Source organism: Prionailurus viverrinus, chromosome C1 (assembly GCF_022837055.1).
Source record: "Prionailurus viverrinus isolate Anna chromosome C1, UM_Priviv_1.0, whole genome shotgun sequence".
Classification (NCBI taxonomy): domain Eukaryota; kingdom Metazoa; phylum Chordata; class Mammalia; order Carnivora; family Felidae; genus Prionailurus; species Prionailurus viverrinus.
In genome coordinates this window covers 68069499-68090647 of record NC_062568.1, presented here as the reverse complement: position 1 = coordinate 68090647, position 21149 = coordinate 68069499, and the positions used below count along the sequence as shown (strand labels likewise).

General features: G+C 35.6%; 1 protein-coding gene across 16 annotated transcripts in view; it reads right to left on the bottom strand.

The window, feature by feature from the left end:
- The window catches only part of BAZ2B (bromodomain adjacent to zinc finger domain 2B), a 424035-nt gene that overhangs the window by 119075 nt on the left and 283811 nt on the right, over window positions 1–21149 (bottom strand). For 14 of the 16 annotated variants that reach the window (XM_047870150.1, XM_047870147.1, XM_047870155.1 and 11 more), the window contains one exon: window positions 586–774. The exons of the other annotated variants lie outside the window; for them this stretch is intronic. In XM_047870150.1, the coding sequence (XP_047726106.1) occupies window positions 586–774 (189 nt within the window). The remainder of the gene's footprint in view (window positions 1–585; window positions 775–21149) is intronic. 16 annotated transcript variants of the gene reach the window in all.

Genomic DNA, 21149 nt, shown 5'->3' with positions numbered 1-21149 from the left:
AACTGATGTCCTACGGAGCTCCTGAATTCTCATCTATAGAATTGGGATAATTCTGGTCTTGCTGCTATGCAAGTGGTGCAAATCTATAGTTGTTCTTATCAAATATGGAAAAATATAGAAATTTAAGAGCCAAGTTCATCTTCCTTAGGAAGTGAGAACTCAAAATAAAAGTATAGATATATTGATTGTAAGAACTGGAATGTACTTTCTACTGTGAGTTGAATAATTTTTAAAAATCAAATAAAGCTGAGAAAAGTTCATCAAGCTCTACACTTAAGATATTTACACCTCCCTGCATGTTATATTTCAATAAAAGGCATGAGAAAAACATGGCCTAATTATTCACTTTTGTGGCAGATGCCCCCTTCTCTAAACACTTGAATATCTATAATTGCACTGCCACCTAGCACAAATCGCGTGGGGTTTTTTGCACATGGTAAATAGGACAGAGCCAATTCTTATACAAGAGTTTTAATATACCAGGCCTTAGACTACTCTTTTTGTTCAATTTAATAAACAAATTACCGCTTGAACATTTTCAAGCTTTCCTCCTCTCCTTGAACACTGTTTGTAACAGATGTTTACCTGGAAAAGATGCTAGTTGGGGATGTGCGGCTAAGGCTGTGGGTGTACCAAGTGTCCCCAAACCACCAAATTCTGAATGCCCTGAGCTGGCTGAATGTAGACCAAAGACTGGGTGGCTGACCATTGGGAAGGCACTCGACACTGTGGACAGGTTAAACGGTTGATCCCCAGCTGCTCTGAATAAATGTCCTGGGAGGGAAAAAAACACACTTAAAGTTGTACTATAAAAACAGATGAGATTTATCTGATTTCAGCGTTCATAATTAAAATTTCTTATCCATTAAATTTCTATTTTACACTTTTTTCTTTTGTATTTTTGCTCTTCACACTCTATAGAATATTTCTAGAAATACTGAAGTACTCTAAATATCAAAATGAGTGGTATAACCTTATTTACTTTGAATTTGAGATTTGAAAAATAATGTTTCAGGTACATAATTTTCACTAATTATATAGTTTGACCTGCTGAAGTGAACTTTCTGTTAATGCATTACATTCTTAGCAAAATTTTACACTCATAAGAATGAAAATAAAAACGTTCTATTAACATAAGGTTGAAAACCAATGAAGTCAGTCCAGGATTTGTCACCAACCATTACTCAGATTCTCATACACTGTGGGCAAAGCATTCCCAGTTCCATGTACTAGAAGTGAAGCTATGGCCTCTGTCCAATACCTCTGATGTGAGGAGTGTGCATACCAAAAACAGATTATATTTTGGCCTAATAAAGCAATGTAAAAGACAACGTAAAGATTTAATAAATAAACCTACTAAGATATTTCTAAATGCATCTAAGGGTGGTTATCAATACAAAAGTCATTTTGAACTTTGTGATGGAAAGATCATGTTCAATTCAAATGTGTGACTGTTCAATTTCCACTCTAAAGAGAATCTAGTTCTGAGTGTCATGATTCCAGTTTGAAATGTTACACAATCAAAACCATGACTTATTTTTCATATTTTGTTAAGAGACATAGCAGGAAATTTGTTAATACTTGGAAACCTTCCTTTAACTTCCAGGAAATAATTAAGTTTCCTTGGCCTGATACTATGAAAACAGAGTATCAAATCCCACACTCTAGGCTATTTTAAGAATTTACTGTGTAAAAGGTATTATTACGCTCTGTGTCAAAATAAGGGTAAGTCTTCCTTATTATCTCCTGCTTATACCATACCTAACTGTGTACTGCAATTTAGGTTTAACATAACACATTTGAGAAATGTAATTATGTAAGTTAAAAAAATAAATAAACTTTTGTTGTCATTTAGTTATCAAGGAAATATCTCCTCTGCTTTTTTTATTCCTGAAAACCAAGAGGAAGTCATCAAAAAGGGCAGAGTCCACCTTCAGAGATTAATATAAACTCTGTATTATTTACTGAAATAACACAACACTTTTTAACTGAAGTAGTAAGATTTAAATAAATTGCATCAACTATATCTTATATCAGCTTATCAGGTAAAAAGTTCCAATTGAGGGTGAATTTCCCATTATAACAATGCAGTAACTGGATCTCACGGGAAGATCCTCAAAGTGCCTTTGCAAGAAGGCCCACAAACAAACTGTAAGAGAGAGGACAAGGGAAGGACAGACTTGGATATCCTTTCTAAGTCAGCCAATCTCTGTTTCTGTTCATCACAGCCTAAACAGAAATTTTGTGAATTTGGTACTTTTGTGTTATCAGAATTCTAGACCACATTAGCACTAAAGTTGAGTCAAAACAAAAATAGGGCATACTATAAGAAAAGGTCATTCAAAATCACTAAGAGTAGCAACAGGTCACCAGAAAGATTGTGTAAAAAAAATTTTTTTTTTTGCAAATTCTCAAAAACCCAGCTAGTTTCTCTAAAAAATGAACTGTAACATCAAGAACTAGTATTTATTTATTTTCACAGGTAAAATCCCTGGTTCTTACCAATCATTTCAACTTCATCAATCAGATGCCCTTAATCAAATGTTTCATTTATAAACATACTAAAGATCAGTTACCTTTCCTTCTACATCAGTTTTCTTGATAAGCAAGTTAAACTAACCATTCCAGTTTGAGGATTTTAGAATCACTTTTCATTTATATTTTATAAAATAATAATTCTTAAATTATATTTGTCAACTCTATTTATGTAACAATGATTTAATATGAAAAAAATCTGTGGGGTAAACTCAAAACTACACAAATATTATAAAAATTCAGAACAGAGTGAAATTATAAAGGGTCAGAAACTGCTCGAAATACTTTCATAACAGCTAATGAATTAGTAGTCAACATTCCTAGATGCATAGTTAAAAGATCAATTTTATTTTTGTGAAGAAGTAAATGAGAAATCTTGGAGTCTCGTGAACAGAAAACATGAACAATACTTAAATGAAGTTGTCACTCTTGCACCAGTAATTAAGAACCAATCATACACAATTTGATAACAAAAATGTTCTTTTTTTTTTAACTCTAAAAAGAGTGGATATCTAGAAGGAAGTGAATCTAGAATTTTAACAAAATATGAGCTTCACTCACCATAGATTCAAATGGAAAAAAGAAAGCATAGTCCTGTACACAGAGTTACATTTATGCCTGGGAACATTACAAAGAAGCTAACTTATTCTATTTTTTTACTCTTTCTTGTAAAACTCTTGGTGAAGATAATTAAAGCATAGAAAACACCCAGGTGACAATGGAATCTTTAGGGTTTATTCCCTATTGGCCTATCACTTTTGTATTTAGTAAAAAACACTAGGACCACATTATAATGATTATAGTGATGCCATGCGTTATCAAAAATACACACTCGAGATTTCCTCTGCCATATATGGATACAGTTGTACACAGAAGGGAAATGATTTCATAATGCATTTCATATTTTTTACTGTATTTTGCCTTTATAGCAAGAGTCTAGAAGTCAATGATATAAAAAATAGCTTTCTCATTAAAATCTCTTAACATTATATATAATTTCAGTATTGTTTTTGTACCACCTTTTAAAATACACAGATACTAATTCCATGTAAAAATCTTCCAGAATTATTCTGTTCTTTATTCAAAAGTTTCTGTAATTCAGGCATTTCATAAACATACCTATGAAGTGTCAGGTGCTATGTTTAGTATTTGGCATACAAGGAAGAATAAGACACAATCCCTGACCTCAAGAAAGAAACTCATAGTTGAACATAACTTAAATACTACTGAGCTATTTTTTATACCACATTGTCTAAAACAAGTTAATATTTCAATATTATTTAAACTGGTACTTTCATATATAGGAGCTAGTAATAGATTCCAAACACCCAAAAATGGTGTTTCATACAAGGTATACAGTAAATATCTGTTGAACAAATTAATTCACTACTCATGAAAAGTACATCCATGGGACTTATTTCAAAGACCTTCAATCAGAACAGGAAGTTCTGATGAATCATTTAAACTTACAAGTATACTTCCTAGCTTTCTTTTGCCTTACTTCACCAACCCCTGGTCCTGACTTTTTTTTTTTTTAATGTTTATTTATTTTTGAGAGAGAGAGACAGGGATTAGGGGCAGACAGAGAGGGAGACACAGAATCCAAAGCAGGCTCCAGACTCTGATCTGTCAGCATAGAGCCCAATGCGGGGCTCAAACCCACAAACCGTGAGATTATGACCTGAGCCAAAGTCAGACACTTAACCCTGACTTTTTTTTTTTTTAATTACCACTTCCTCCTTGATTCCATTTAGGTCACATATTGGTTTTGATCATTCAAAATTCTACCACCTCAAAACATGTTAAACTCTTAAGTTTAAGAGTGTGCACTCTACCCACAGTTTCCACATTTCCATTTCCTTACTTCTTAGCATGACTCCCCCAATCTCCTACCATACCGACCCTATCCATTCTTTCTTCTCAATCTCATTGCCATCTCTCCTGAGTTAACCTTGAAATAAAAGTCTTACCTGTATGTCTGTTCCCTCCCCACTTCTTGGGATCTTTACTATTTATGCCAAATCTCAAGCCTCTCTTCCATTTTGTCTATAAAGTTACTAAAGTTTTCCTAATCATCAGGATGATGATGATGTCTAATCTTGGCATGTCTCATTTTTAACCTCTCTGTATAAATCTGGCCTTTCTGAGTGCCTCTTCCTTATTAAAACCCACATTCAGGGGAGTGAGGGAGGGGAGGGTGACTTAAAACACACACACACACACACACACACACACACACACACACACACACACACAATCCATGTTCACCCTTAAGCTCCAGGTCATGGAACGGTCTTGATCATCTTCTTAACTGTATCTTTTAATAATATTTCTGGTTTGCTTTATTGGATTCTCTTTTCTAATTGTAAGCATTCTTAAAGGTTTTGTCCAGCTATCTTTTTTTCCCCTGTATTCTTTCTTTCTCAGTTATTCATGTGTTTTCACTGTTTTAACTATCACTTCTATGCAAATAATTGGTAAACTAGGATTTTAGCTCCTTGAGAACAAAAACTGAATCTCATTTATCTCAGTATCCCCAATACCTGGCATGTGTGAAACATAATTGGTACTTAAGCAACAAATGTTTCCCATGTTGTATTTTTGGTCACGTTATTTCTTTTACTTCACATCCCCCACCTAAGTAATGTTTTTTTTTTTTTTTACTTCTTTTGCCTTTTATAATCTTATCTATCTTAACTATTTCAAAAACATATTGCCCAAGAAGTATTCCTGAATTTCCCAGACATGTTTTGGGTTTTTTTTGAACTTTCATGATTGTTTGCAATCTTTTACCATACTACATTTCTAGAATGTAAAGTTATAAAGAAAAAAGCCATCTTTTAATCATTTTTACTGTCTTTAAAACATTGCGTAGGGGCGCCTGGGTGGCGCAGTCGGTTAGGCGTCCGACTTCAGCCAGGTCACGATCTCGCGGTCCGTGAGTTCGAGCCCTGTGTCGGGCTCTGGGCTGATGGCTCAGAGCCTGGAGCCTGTTTCCGATTCTGTGTCTCCCTCTCTCTCTGCCCCTCCCCCGTTCATGCTCTGTCTCTCTCTGTCCCAAAAATAAATAAACGTTGAAAAAAAAAATTAAAAAAAAAAAAAAACATTGCGTAAAACAAACTGTTATCAGTTGCAAGGGCAATGCTTCCTAATACCTGCATACAGACAGCTAAAATGGTCGTTTTCTTTGTTTCCTTCTTCTTTTAAAAAGGCTAGAACAACCAGGAATTATTTGAATGACTGAAAATACAGTTGATCCTTGCACAACATAGAAGTAAGGGGTGCCACCCCTCCTCCCACCCCCTGCAGGTGAAAATCCACCTATACCTTTTGACTCCTTCCAAAACATAACTACTAATAGCCTATTGTCAACTGGAAGCCTTACTGACAACATAACAGTCAAAATTAACACATATGTTGTATGTTATCTATATTCTATACAATATTCTTACAATTAAAATATTACAAATGTTAAGGGGCACCTGGGTGGCTCAGTTGGTTGAGTGTCCGACTTCAGCTCAGGTCATGATCTCACGGCCTGTGGGTTTGAGCCCTGCATCCGGCTCTGTGCTGACAGCTTGGAGCCTGAAGCCTGCTTTGGATTCTGTGTCTCCCTCCCTTTCTGCCCCTAACCCACTCGCATTAGGTCTCTGTCTCTCTCAAAAATAAATAAATATTTAAAAATTTTTTTTAATATTACAAATGTTAAAATTATAATGAAGAGAAGTACATTTATAGTACTAAACAGTATTTATTGGGGGAAAAACGTCTGTATAAGGGGACCCACACAGTTCAAACCGTGTTGTTCAAGGAACAACTGTATATCTCACTTTTTCTATCCTCCAATTATAAAAAGCATTCACAAAGTTACTCAAAGCTCTTTGGGAAATTATATGCTGATTTAAGGACTCTATGTTATGGCTTTAGTCTTCTTATACAGCAGGGGGTGCTGTTTATATTACACCCTTGATTCCATCACCAGAACACTATCCTTAGCCTTTAGCTATATTGAAATTTCAAGCTCCTGTTCATAAAGTGACTTTTTATCAGGGACTGGTGGTGGCTCAATGAATGTCATAACTACATTTAAAACAAAGCATATTGTGTATTAATAAAAATAACACAATACTTTTCTTACATGAAGCAAAATACAACATGAGTCAAACAGGTTCTGTTAACCTCATGACTACAAAATAAAGTTATTTGGATATTAGAATGTTCCATTTTTGGAGAAGTATTTTTTTTCTACATTAATATACCTGATGTCAGAAGATCCTCCAAAATAAACACTTGTTATGATTAAAATTCTTAAATTTTGCTCTGAGAAAACATTTGCAATCTGATAAATCATGTCATAAGATGAACATACTTTTAGAAGACTACAATTATTCTTTTTAACAGATACTAATATTCAAACATAGTTTCAATATTATGAATGCAACTTTTAGTTTCTATTTTAAGTGGTAGATAATAATGCGCACATCTTGAATAATAAAAATTAATATACATCTGTAATACCTAAGTTCTGACTTCCATTATAATAAGCTCAATATTTTTTAGCAGAGCTTTTTAAATTCTGCTAGCCAATCTATGTATAAGTAATTTAAAGAAGTTACACAAATGCCAGTGTCTTGCTAACAAGCCATGGTAACTAACAAGGCATGGTAACTGCAAGTGTCTTTATTAATGTTGGTGAATTCCATGCCAGAACACAATAAGGGTTTTCCCCCCATGAGAACAAAATAATATAAATACTGTACTAATGCCTTGAACCCAAACTACCACTGAATAAAATCTCCTATCTACTAGAAAAGTCCTGATAGCCAATTGAAGCAAAATAATTAGGGGTGCCTGCATGGCGGTTCACTTGGTTGAGCATTCGACTTTGGCTCAGGTTATGATATCATGGTTCATGAGTTCGAGTCCCACGTGGGGCTCTGTGCTGACAGCTCAGAGTCTGGAACCTGCTTCAGATTCTGTGTCTCCCTCTCTCTGCCCTTCCCCCGCTCACACTCGGTCTGTCTCTCTCCAAAATAAATAAATATTAAAAAAATAGTTTAAGAATAATTATAAAAAGTATGCTAAAGCATTTAATCTTTTTAAAAATCAAGGAGACTGCTTACTGTGAGAGAACTCCACAAATGTTGCCTTTTGTGCACTAGAAATAAAAATGTCTTTAATCTTTCAATGCTTCCCAAACTTGTTGCAACATGTCTTCAAACTCTTGTCTCCACTTACTTAAAATTATAAGCATAATTTTACAACATTGCGAAATCAGCCTCTGCTATACAGGTAGGCTTACTTCTGCATAATCATCAAAACTGGTAGCACATTGAAATAAAGGTTATGTGCGTATTTTAACACTAGTAATGACTAAGTGTAAAAACAACTTGAACGTCATCAAAATCACTGTAAATTCAAGAAATGCTCAAATGATTGGCTCGCATATTAAAATCCTTAAATATATTAATCTTCAAATACTCTAGAACTCAAAGTGTGTAAACTATATAAACTTGATCTCTGATTAGAGAACAAACAGAAAGAATTCTATAGTTAATGGTGATAAAACATTTCCCCAAATAAACTTCATTTCATTCCTGCAGTCTCAAAACGTTTTTAGCCAGTTAACCCTTATATTTTAACATTTAAAATGATGCATGGCATGGAAGTAAAGTCTTAATTTTTAAGTATTTATTTTGAGATTATTTTAGGGCTCACAAGAGTTGCAAAAACAGCAGAGTCTCAACCTCCCCTATGTTAACATCTTACGTGACAAAAAATAATTTTCAAAACCAGGAAATTAACCTTGATTAATTAATTAAATTAAAAATTTATTCAGATCTTTTAAGGTTTAGTTGCTGTACCTCCTTAATTTTCCCTGATTTGTGACAGTTCCTCAGACTTGTCTTTCAGGACCTTGATACATTCAAGAGTACTGGTTCAGTATTTTGTAGAACATCTCTCAATGTGGTTTCTTTAATGCTTTCTCTCAATTTGAAGAGATTATGCATCATTGGGTAGGGTAACCAATGTGCCCTTCTTGGTGCAACATATCTGGGGCCCTAGATGTTGCTATGTGTACCAGAGAGACTAATTCCATCACTCAATTTAAGTTGTGATCTGCCTGGATTTTATGTAAAATTACTATTTTTCCTTTCACATAGTTGTGGTGTTATAAAATTAGAAAACAAGTCATTAACAGCCTAGGTAACCTTGGGAACAAAAGCTGCCACTCTCTAACACTGAACATGGTAAACAGCTTTTGATTCAGTTTAGCAAATGACTGTTGTTAAAAGATAGGAGCAGTTCCTCTTTCGTAATAAGCATTTTTATTAGATCAATGAAAGGATTTAGAGTTCACGGATTAAAATGCTAAAAATATACAATATTTTATATATACTTTTATCTTCAAATCCAACTGTACTTATTTGAGTAATGAAATAGAAAACTAAAAATAATCGAATTCCAAAATCTTATTTTACCTATGTTTTAATAAATAAAAAATACTTACAATGAGCAAAAAATTATTAAATCAGCTTTGAAAAACATACTAAGTGTATTAATTTGCTGGGGTTGCCATAACAAAGTACCACAAACTGAGTGCCTCTGATTACAATTTATCATCACACAGTTTCAGAGGCTAGCAGTCAGAAATCAAAGAGGCTCTAAGGAAGGATCTGTTCCATGGTTCTCTCTTAGCTTTTGGTAACCTAGGTGTTCTTTGTAGGTCTTTACATGGGCTTCTCTGTGCATGTCTCTGTGTCCAAATTTCCCTCATTCATAAGGATACCAGTCATACTGGTTTAAAACCCACTCTAATAACCTCATTTTAACTTGATCTTCTGTAAGGACTCTATCTCCAAATAGGTCACATTCTGAGATACTGGGAGTTAGGACTCCAGTATGTTTTCTGGGAAGAGACAAAATTTAATCTATAGCACAGGGTTTATTGTTATGAGTACTTAATTGATTTTAATATATTACCTTACTTTAGTAATTTACTGTTAAAATTCTAAGTTAAAACTACAAAGTTCTACTCATAAAAGTTAGGTAAAATAATATTTCAAAAATATTGGGTGCTTTGTGATCAAATCCGTCATTAAATAAACCCACTAAGTTGGAGGAAGTTTAGATACTTGAAAGTTTGAGGGCCTTTATTTATGAAAATTGTAGATACCTACAACATATACAAATCATCTAAAAAGGAAAATAATGATAGTTTATACTATAATGTAAATATTCAAAGAAACTGGGATGAAACTTTGGCTGTATCCCTAAACCCACAAGAATAGGTCTATCTCATTCCCTTGATGATTCACTAGTGATGTAAACTTAAGCCCTGGGCATCTTCTAAATAAGAAGTTCGAATAAAATAACAACTTTGAACTTGCAGGGTTTTATTTATTCCTTCTGTTTTCAGCAAGGTCAGCTGATACCTTAAGATTCTTTACCATGTGGCTTATAATGCCCATCCCCAGCTAAAATCTGCATAGCCGTTTGGTATTACCGAACAAAATATAGCATCATCTAGAAAATGTATTAATTAAAGTTAATTTATCATCTAATTTTCATGTCCAAGTCCTGCAAGTTCATCTCCTTCCTTTCTTCAAAAATTGTTTCTTGAGCATATATTTTGTGCCAATCCCTGAATGGATAAATGTGGATTAAAAAAAGCAGATATAGTTCCTGTCCTTTAAACACAGAAAAAGGACAAGTAAGTAAAATAACACCAACTGTATAATTAGATTGTGAAGAGTATGATGGAGGAAATTATTAGGGGCAAAAATATATAATAGTGGGACAATTACATAGACACTATGAACAGAGGAGAATTCTCCAATTAGTGTCTTAGGACATTTAACCTGAGACAAACCATAAGAAAGAATCAGCCACATGAAGATCTTCCAGACACAGGGGAAGTATGTTTGAGATCCTGATTTGGGAAAGAATGTTTTATATCTGAAGAAGTGAAAGGCTTAGGAGGCTGAAAGATAATGGGACCAGAGTGAGAACAGTACCGGATCAATTTGATGTAGTCAGAGATTTGATCATGGAGGGTATAGGGTGTTAGGTGTTAGGTCAAAAGGTACCAAACACCCAGCTCAAAAATGGCTAAAGTAAAAAAGTGTATGTATTAACTCACATAATGTAAAAGCTTTGGAAAATGTTCACTTTAAATAAGGAAGATTGATTGAAAGTTTACCAGTACCTAATTTCTCTTTCTTCGTTTGGTTCTACCTCCTCAAATGGGCCCTTCCTCCTAGGTTTGTGGGACAAAAGGGTATCCTTTCTCACGAATAACAATCCCAGAATGGAATCCCTTTGTCTTTGATTACTCTGACTTACATCATGTGGCCCTTATTCCTTAGCCAATTACTAATGCCTGAGAAATATATTTGGATTGGCTAGAATGGGTAACACACCACCCCTGGAGTCTTAGGCGAATTTTTTTTAAGTGATTTGTTCTGGCGGGGGCAACTTCAGGCAATACTGTAGTAGTAGTGAAGAGGTCACATGAACCATCCATAGAAAATAATTATAAAAATCAGATTTAAAACAACAACAACAAAATTAAAGGTACTGAAAAGCAACCAAAAGCTAAGAAAAGCCAAGGGAGAGTTTAATCTAGAAAAGTCGTAATGAGAAGGGGGTAAGAAGTATGACTTTGTGGCTTTCTGGTCCGATATGCTGCCTAAACCTCACAGGTATAACTACAGAAAAGAGCGGAAGAAAACACATCAGGCTTATCAACTAAAGGTGCCAGAGGTCAGAATCCAGGGCTGAGAAAACATCAGGAAATTTAAAGGGGAAATTCTGGCAATGAGCAAACCACAGAAAGAATAGACCCAAATTCAGAGCTTAAATTATCCAAATGCCTAGCTACAAGTACACTGTACATGAATAGGGAAGGATTCCAGGGCACTGCAAAATAGCTAGCAGAGAATGCAGAGAAATCTACTCCTGAAAGACAGAGCTACACATGGCAGATCAGCTGAGTTTGATGTATTTCTTTATTGAGTACAATCCCTCACCATGATAAGCTTAGACAGCAGAAAGCCTGAAGTGTCAGAGTACAGAGTCCAAAGCTAGCACAGCAGCTGGAAAGTAGAGGGTAATCTTAGAAGCAAGGAAACCACAGAGAGAAAGAGACTCATCTCTGCCTAAGTACTTGGCTGACCCAACAGTTTTCACAGGCACAGAAGAAACCAGCAGGGGGTTAGTCTACAAAAAAAAAACCAAAAACAAAAAAACAAAAAAAAACCAGTGGAAAGCCAAAAAACAGAGAATAGATCATCATCAGTATGTTTTTTACCACAATGACATTAAAATGGACATCAATAAAGAATTGAGATGTTGGAAAAGCCGAAAGATTCCACCAAAAAACTGCTAGAATTGATTCATGAATTCAGCAAAGTTGCAGGATATAATATCAACGCACAGAAATCAGTTGCATTCCTATACACCAAAAATGAAGTGACAGAAAGAGAAATCAAGGAATCGATCCCATTTACAGTTGCACAAAAAAACATAAAATACCTAGGAATAAATCTAACCAAAGAGGTGAAAAATCTATACACTGAAAACTATAGAAAGCTTATGAAAGAAAATGAAGAAGACACAAAAAAATGGAAAAAGATTCCATGCTCCTGGATAGGAAGAACAAATATTGTTAAAATGTCAATACTACTCAAAGCAATCTACATATTCAATGCAATCCCTATCAAAATAACACCAGCATTCTTCACAGAGCTAGAACAAATAATCCTAAATTTGTATGGAACCAGAAAAGACCCCGAATAGACAAAGCAATCTTGAAAAAGAAAACCAAAGCAGGAGGCATCACAATCCCAGACTTCAAGCTATACTACAAAGTTGTAATCATCAAGACAGTATGGTACTGGCACAAGTACAGACACTCAGATCAATGGAACAGAATAGAGAATCCAGAAATGGACCCACAAACATATGGCCAACTAATCTTTGACAGAGCAGGAAAGAATATCCAATGGAATAAAGACAGTCTCTTCAGCAAGTGGTGCTGGGAAAACTGGACAGCGACATGCAGAAGAATGAACCTGGACCACTTTCTTATACCATACACAAAAATAAACTCGAAATGGATGAAAGACCTTAATGTAAGACAGGAAGCCATCAAAATCCTCGAGGAGAAAGCAGGCAAAACCCTCTTTGATCTTGGCTGCAGCAACTTCTTACTCAACACGTCTCCAGAGGCAAGGGAAACAAAAGCAAAAATGAACTACTGGGACCTCATCAAAATAAAAAGCTTCTGCACAGCGTAGGAAACAATCAGCAAAACTAAAAGGCAACCAACAAAATGGGAGACGATATTTGCAAACAACCTGTCAGATAAAGGGTTAGTATCCAAAATCTATAAAGAACTTCTCAAACTCAACACCCACAAAACAAATAATCCAGTGAAGAAATGGGCAAAAGAAATGAATAGACACTTCTCCAAAGAAGACATCCAGATGGCCAACCGACACATGAAAAAATGCTCAACATCACTCATCATCAGGGAAATACAAATCAAAACCACAATGAGATACCACCTCACACCTGTCAGAATGGCTAACATTAACAACTCAGGCAACAACAGATGTTGGCGAGGATGTGGAGAAAAGAGGATCTCTTTTGCGTTGTTGGTGGGAATGCAAGCTGGTGCAGCCACTCTGGAAAACAGTATGGAGGTTCCTTAAAAATCTAAAAATAGAACTACCCTACAACCCAGCAATCACACTACTAGGCATTTATCCACAGGATACAGGTGTGCTGTTTCAAAGGGACACATGCACCCCCATGTTTACAGCAGCACTATCAACAATAGCCAAAGTATGGAAAGAGCCCAAATAACCATCGATGGATGAATGGATAAAGATGTGGTATATATATATACAATGGAGTATGAGTCGGCAATCAAAAAGAATGAAATCTTGCCATTTGCAACTACGTGGATGGAACTGGAGGGGATTATGCTAAGTGAAATTAGTCAGAGAAAGAAAAATCATGACTTCACTCATATGAGGACTTTAAGAGACAAAATAGATGAACATAAGGGAAGGGAAACAAAAATAATGTAAGAACAGGGAGGGGGACAAAACAGAACAGACTCATAAATATGGAGAACAAACAGGGTTACAGGAGGGGTTGTGTGTGTGTGTGGGGGGGGGGATGGGCTAAATGGGTAAGGGGCGCTAAGGAATCTACTCCTGAAATCATTGTTGCACTATATGCTAACTAATCTGGGTGTAAATTTTAAAAAATAAAAAATAATTATTTGAGATGTCAAATTACTGACTTCCAAATAACCCATTGGTGAAAGAAAAATTCAAAAGGCAACAAAATATTTTCACTAGAATGATACTGAAAACATCAAAATATGTGGGATATAGTTACAACAGTAGTTAACCAAGAAGTTTATAACATTAAATGCATACATAAGAAAAAGGTCTTGAATAAATGACCTAAGCTTTCCTTTTAAGAAGTTACCAAAAAGAAAGACAGAAAGAAAGAAAGAAAGAAAGAAAGAAAGAAAGAAAGAAAGAAATTACACACACAAAAGAAAAAAAATCAGGAAATAATAAAGGACAGAAATAAATAAAACACAAAAGTGAGAAAAACCAATGAAACCAAAAGCTAGTTTGTCAAAAAGATTAATAAAATTGATAAACCTCTAGTCACAAAGAAAAAAAAGGCACAAATTATTAATATCGATAATGAAAGAGGACATTCAAAGGATAAGTTACTATTTGGAACAACTTTGTGCTCATAAAGTCAATGATTTAGATGAAATGGACAAATTCCTTGAAAGACATCAACAACCAAGGCTCACTAACGAAAAACGATAAGCTGAATATATTCTCTATCAATATGTAAAAAGTTGAACTCATGGCTTAATATCTTCCAACAACAATTAAAACAACAACAAATTTTCCAAGCCCAGATGACTTCCACTGGTGGATTCTACCAAAAATTTAAGCAAGAAATAATACCAATTCGATACAAACTTTTCCCAAAAATAGGTTTTCAAGAAGGAGGAAGAGGTCAACTATGTAAACTCTGCCAAGAGGCTGAGATGAGAATAGAAAAGTAACAGGTATGCGTTGATGTGTACATAAGAGATGAGAAAAAGGAGAAAGCATATGCAACTTTGTCTTTTGAGGAATTTGCCTGTGAAGCAAGGCAGAAAATAGGGCAATGACCAGAAGAATAGTTGAGATGAAAGGAAGGTTTTTGGTATGTGTTTTTTTTTTTTTTTTTTTTTTTTTAGGATGGGAGATACTACCAGCATGCTTTTATATTGAGTGACATGATCCAGTAAACACAGAAAAATTAATGATATTGTATAGAAGGAATGAAGTCCTTAAAAGTCTTTTAAACATCTTTTTAAAAAGCAATAGGTATTTGCTATTGTCTGTGATGCTTAAGAGCCATATCTTTTGAGTGAAGCATTTTTTCTATTTGGTTTAATTTACATTGTTGTATGGAATAATATATCAAAAAGAAATTTGTAATAAGTACACACGAGCCATTAGATGTTCTGAAGAAAAAAGCTGCTGAAATTGGTATCAAGTTCATCTATATATACATCAGGAGTTTATTACACTTCACAGGTTGAGAGATATGGCAGAGGGCCTATCACCAGATGAGCTGACGTGCATAGATAATTGGCTCATTTAACATTAGTTCTAACCTCCTTTCAGTGTACCTTCCTGTGATGCAGAAGCTGGGCAGCTTAAAACTACATTTACCAGTCTCTCTTGCAGCCAGGATGGATATAGTTTAGATTCTGCCAATCAGATATGTTTGAAGAGAATTAAAACCTGAGTTAATCTGGCACATTAGCAGCACATAATGGGTATCCTTGATGTGGGTGTACACTTAGGAGGCAACACAGAACAACCTTTTCACTAGAATGATACTGAAAACATCAAACCACATCAAACCACATAACTATGTCAGTGGTTCCCAAACACTGGATTGCAGCTGAGGTGGTATGATCCATGGAGACATTAGCTGGAACAGTGGTGTCCTGATTGACCCTTAAGCAGGCCAGTTCAGTAGTAACGCCCTGAAAGCATGCATGACGACGAGGGAACCAGCTCCTCAATAATTTCATATGTACCCAATTCCCTATATTAAATCTCTTTCTGCTGAAAACAGCTTTAGTGTTATCGTGAGCTGAACTGGCTGAATTATCAACCAACAAGCCCAACCGGTGACCGTTTCAAAACCAAAAAGCCAATTCAGTCTATCACAACTGGTCTGCTATCTGATTACCAAGGACTCTTCAAAGTAATACTGAAGAAAAGGAAAATGAAATCCTTAAAAATGTATGTATAACCTTGAAGGTTAAAGAGGAGTTCTTAAACTAGGATAACCATAAATAAAAATATTGAGAAATCTGACTACATTAAAATTGGAAGTTCTATTAATCAAAAGACAATTTGGAATAAAAAAAGACACACCACAGACTGGGTAAAGATAGGTCCCACAAATATAACTAACAAAAGGACCAGCATCCAAAATATAAAATACTCCTAAATTTATAGGAAAAAGATACACAATCTGATGGAAAAATATACCAAAGTCCTAAATAATCACTTCAAGAAAGAAGATCCAAAAGGCTAAAAACATAAAAAGGCACCTCAGTGAGACATTTCATATTCATCACTGACAAAAATCAAAAAGGCTGACAATGGGAAGTGTTAGCATGGATGACAAGCCTCAGGATTCTTTTTATTTTTTTTAAATTTTTTTTAACGTTTATTTATTTTTGAGACAGAGAGAGACAGAGCATGAACAGGGGAGGGGCAGAGACAGGGGGAGACACAGAATCTGAAACAGGCTCCAGGCTCTGAGCTGTCAGCACAGAGCCCCACACGAGGCTCGAACTCACGGACCGTGAGATCATGACCTGAGAGCCGAAGTCGGACGCTTAACCGACCAAGCCACCCAGGCGCCCCAAGCCTCAGGATTCTAATACACAGTTGGTGGGAAAAGAAATTAGTACTACTGGTAAAGTTGGAAGACATTTTCAGAAATGTATGCTTATATGCACTGGGATCCTTGTTTATTGGTCCTAGCATTGTAATTAGCAAAAGTTGGAAACAACTCAAATGTCCACCAACAGGAATATGGATGTATATTCTATTAAGTGCAACATGCAAAAAGATAACTGAGCCTTTTCTCTTTTAAAACTTATTCCTCCTCCACATTTCTCATTACCTCACTCCTGACCCAGTTACTCAAGTCATGTCCGGGCTTCTCTCTCTCTCTAAACATTGCCTTTGCCAAATTTGAATAGTCATTATGTCCTATATGTCCCTTCTTCTCTGACTCCTTAATTTGAGCCCATATAATTTCTCACCCAGATAAATATAACTAACTCCTAAAGGTCTTCTTTGCCTCTAGTCTCATTCCCACTGCAAACTGATGTTCAAATGTTGCTAAAGCTTTCATTTTCAAAGCCATGTGATGATAACACCCTTCTACTTGGATGAAGTATGAATAAAAATAATGGTTATAATTTACTAGGCACCCACTGTATGTCAGGCATTATCTCATTTATCCCTATAAGGCTGCAAAATGGGTGATGTTATATCTATTCTATAGATGAGGCAACTAAAGCTTGAAAGGGGTAAAATGGGGCCCCTGGGTGGCTCAGTCAGATGAATGTCTACCTCTTGCTTTCAACTTGGGTTATGATTCTGGGATCATGGGATCAAGCCCCACATCAGGCTCCCTGCTGAGCATGAAGCCTGCTTGATATTCTCATTCTCCTTCTCTCTGCCTCTCTCCTCCCTCACATATGTTCTCTCTCCTTAAAAAAAATAAAAACATAAGTTAATTACCCAAATTCACACAGTTAATAAGTGAACAAGCCAAGATTCAATTTCAAGTTATTTCAATTGCAAAATCTTTGCTTTTAATCATGACTCTGCCTGAATTCCTAAGCATCGCACATGAAGTTCTAAATGATCTGACAGTAGCCTATTCCCCAGCTTGACTTCCTGTTCCTCTTGCTTCCATTTCACCATGGTAGATATTGTCTACCCCTTACTAGTAACCTCTATTTTCTTCAGGAAAGCAGTATCCTCAGCTAAAAACTTGTTTTCCTGACCTTTTGGAAGCTGAGGTTATGATTCAGAGGAAAGAGATACAAGTGGAAATCTCTGGATGGGGTTTCTGGGAAAGCTCTTTAACAGGGGTCAAAGCAAGCTAGTATGCAACTTTTGCTGCACCCTCACCCCATCTTCTTCCTTCCTAGAAAATTATGCTGTACAGAAATCAGCTCTCTTACAGCCATGGGATATACATGTGAGCATGAAAGCCCCATACTCTAAAAGACAGAATATAAAATTAGAAGCCCAAGTCTGTGATGGCATTACCCACTCCAGGACTGCCTTTCTATGGGCTTGCATGTTTAATTGCCATGTTTTCCTACTCACAGTTAAGCACTGTCATAACTGACATATACCCTAAGTTCAGGTATTTATTGGTCAACTTGCAATTTCCTCGATATATTATGATTTGGTACACTTCTGTAGAGGGAGGTGGCCTGCAAGTAAGACACATATATAAACCAGTCTTTAATTTCTAAAGGAAAAGTAATACTCTGGCTTAAGCCAGAGAATTTTTAAACCATTTATTTGTTTTGTGTATTCAGCGTTTTGATAAGCTTTTGTTTAAAGGTTCTACCCTTAAAAATGGGTTGAAATTCAGCAACTATTACTGAAATTTCTCAAAGTTTTATCTTTGTGTTAGGTCAATGACCACAAATCTCAAACAAATTTGATAAAGTTTAATTGTGGAACTATTCTCTTAGCTTTTACTCAGAGTCAATATGTGGAATAATCTGAATATCTGTGAAATTGGTATGTAGGTACTATTTGTTTTTTTTTTTTTTAATTTTTTTTTTCAATGTTTATTTATTTTTGGGACAGAGAGAGACAGAGCATGAACGGGGGAGGGGCAGAGAGAGAGGGAGACACAGAATCGGAAACAGGCTCCAGGCTCTGAGCCATCAGCCCAGAGCCCGACGCGGGGCTCGAACTCACGGACCGCGAGATCGTGACCTGGCTGAAGTCGGACGCTTAACCGACTGCGCCACCCAGGCGCCCCAATATTTGGTTTTTTTATACAAAAGTTCTGGTGACATATTCCACATACCACTCAGGGCTAGAAAAAAAGGTTTATTTTTCTTCTGAAGAACTGATATACTTACTAACAGTGGTTATGAGTCATGTAACACATTATGTATTCCTTTTATTCTTAGCGACTCGTTTGGTAAGTTTTTTGGTCCAATATCAGTGGCTTTGTTTGGCTAACACCTTTTTACCTTTTAGAGCCTATTCTTTGATATTTTAGGTATTTTGTGTTTGCTTATTGTGCCAATACATTTATTGAAAGCTGTCTCAAATTATTTTTTAGAAATAGGTAAGTTCTTTTATTAAAAATTATAACTTAAAGGAAAAAGAAATATTACTCTTCTGATATGACCAACAAAAACCCATATGCAGATACCCTTAGATTAATCAATCGTTATTGCGATGTTGTTTTCTATCATAGTTACTGTAATAAAATTGAAGGTGTATTGTGAGAGGCAATCCTCCCAGGTCTCTGCATATTATTGCTGGGTATGCCAAGAATGCAAAGCCTTGACCACTCTTTAAGCAGACCATTTCTCAGGATTGCATTTGCAGGGAGCAACCCTGAAGGATGAAGCAGCATCTTCTTCAAGACAGAGCAGGTTTGCTTCATTTAATATGAAAGCATTGGATTCCCCAAGTTTGGTATTCCTCAGCTGCAACACAAACACACTTATAAGATTTATAAGATTCAACTGGGCCATTGTGTTGCCTCTTTAGGACTTGGGAGGCATGGGGAGCCAAGGCCAACACGATACTCATGCTATTTGCTGCGAAAGAAATAAAATGTCTGACTCAGGAGTCTCATGTCTTCTGCCAGCATGCACAATAGGGACAGGCTAATTTGGAGGTGGGTTTAGTCCCAAACCCCAACAAGGTATTCACTCAAAAAAATTAGTTGATCATTCAAAGTTTGAAAGCAGGTTTGAATTACATCCTTTGTAACTCAGAGGAATTCCTACAGGCATACCATTAATGAAGATGATGGAGAAAGGCCAATTAAAATAACTGTTTAAATCAACAGAATGTCCTCAAAGGATCCATTAAAGAACTGGTGAGGTTTTGACATTTTAAAAATGAAAATGGTTTTGTTGTCGCTATACATCAAATAAATTGAGGAGATTCAAGTTGTTTAAGACAAAGAGTCTAGATTCATTAACATTCTATGATCTTGTTATAAATGAAGAGAATTATCAGAATGAATGGGCCAAAAACAATGAATCAAATAAGGGAAGATAGGAAAATATGATAAATAGAGCTATGCAGGACAACTGAGCATTCTCTTATGCAACCCATCGGTTGTAAGTTAATATAAGGCTTTACTTTAAACATAAACCACAACACTGTGAAAGCTAAAAACAAAAAAGCATTTTCTTAGAAACTGAAAAAACTCATGCTGTGCATACTCAAAGTATGATATGTTAATAACTAATATATGTCTGAATAAACATAGAAGTAAAATATGCTTTCATTCAATATAAGCAACTCACCATAAAAATTCTACAACTTTCAAGTTGGTAAATAAATGATAAAAATGATTTTTTTTTTCTAGACAACAAAATTTCTGACGTAGAAAATGAAAAAAATTCATGCTGTATATACGGAAAGTATAATGTGTTAATAACGAATATGTTTCTGAATAAATATAGAAATAAAATATGCCTTCAGGGGCGCCTGGGTGGCACAGTCGGTTAAGCGTCCGACTTCAGCCAGGTCACGATCTCGCGGTCTGTGAGTTCAAGCCCCGCGTCGGGCTCTGGGCTGATGGCTCAGAGCCTGGAGCCTGTTTCCGATTCTGTGTCTCCCTCTCTCTCTGCCCCTCCCCCGTTCATGCTCTGTCTCTCTCTGTCCCAAAAATAAATAAACGTTGAAAAAAAAAAAAAAGAAATAAAATATGCCTTCATTCAACATAAGCAACTCAACATAAAAAGTCTGTGACACTTTCAAGTTGGCAAATAAATGTAAAAAGTGAAGTCTTTCCTAGATAAGGGAATTTCTGATGTAACTCTGCAACTCAGCATACCCCACCCCTTTTGCAACTCTCAACCACCACTAACAAAAAATAGTGCCCAACATGTTGTAAGTGTCCAAAGTTATAAGCAATTTAAGTGTCACTAATTCAGAAAACTAAGTAAGAAATTGGTAACAGCAAAGTGTCCAGAAAACTCATAGCTCTGTACTCAAGAATTGAAACCTTCAACATAAAAAAAAAAAAAAAATCTCTAGAAACACTATATAAAGACTAATACAAAGTAAGACAAGCAGATTGGAAGATACACTGAAATGAGCCGACAACAAAGGAAATAAGAATTATAAAGCGCAGGAAAGAATAATTACAAAAGTACAACTGTGTACAATCATTTAGACAAACTAAGATAAAATGCCAATCACAGCATCACTATTTTTGAACACAGCATATTGTCAAAGGCATTCATCATTTTATAT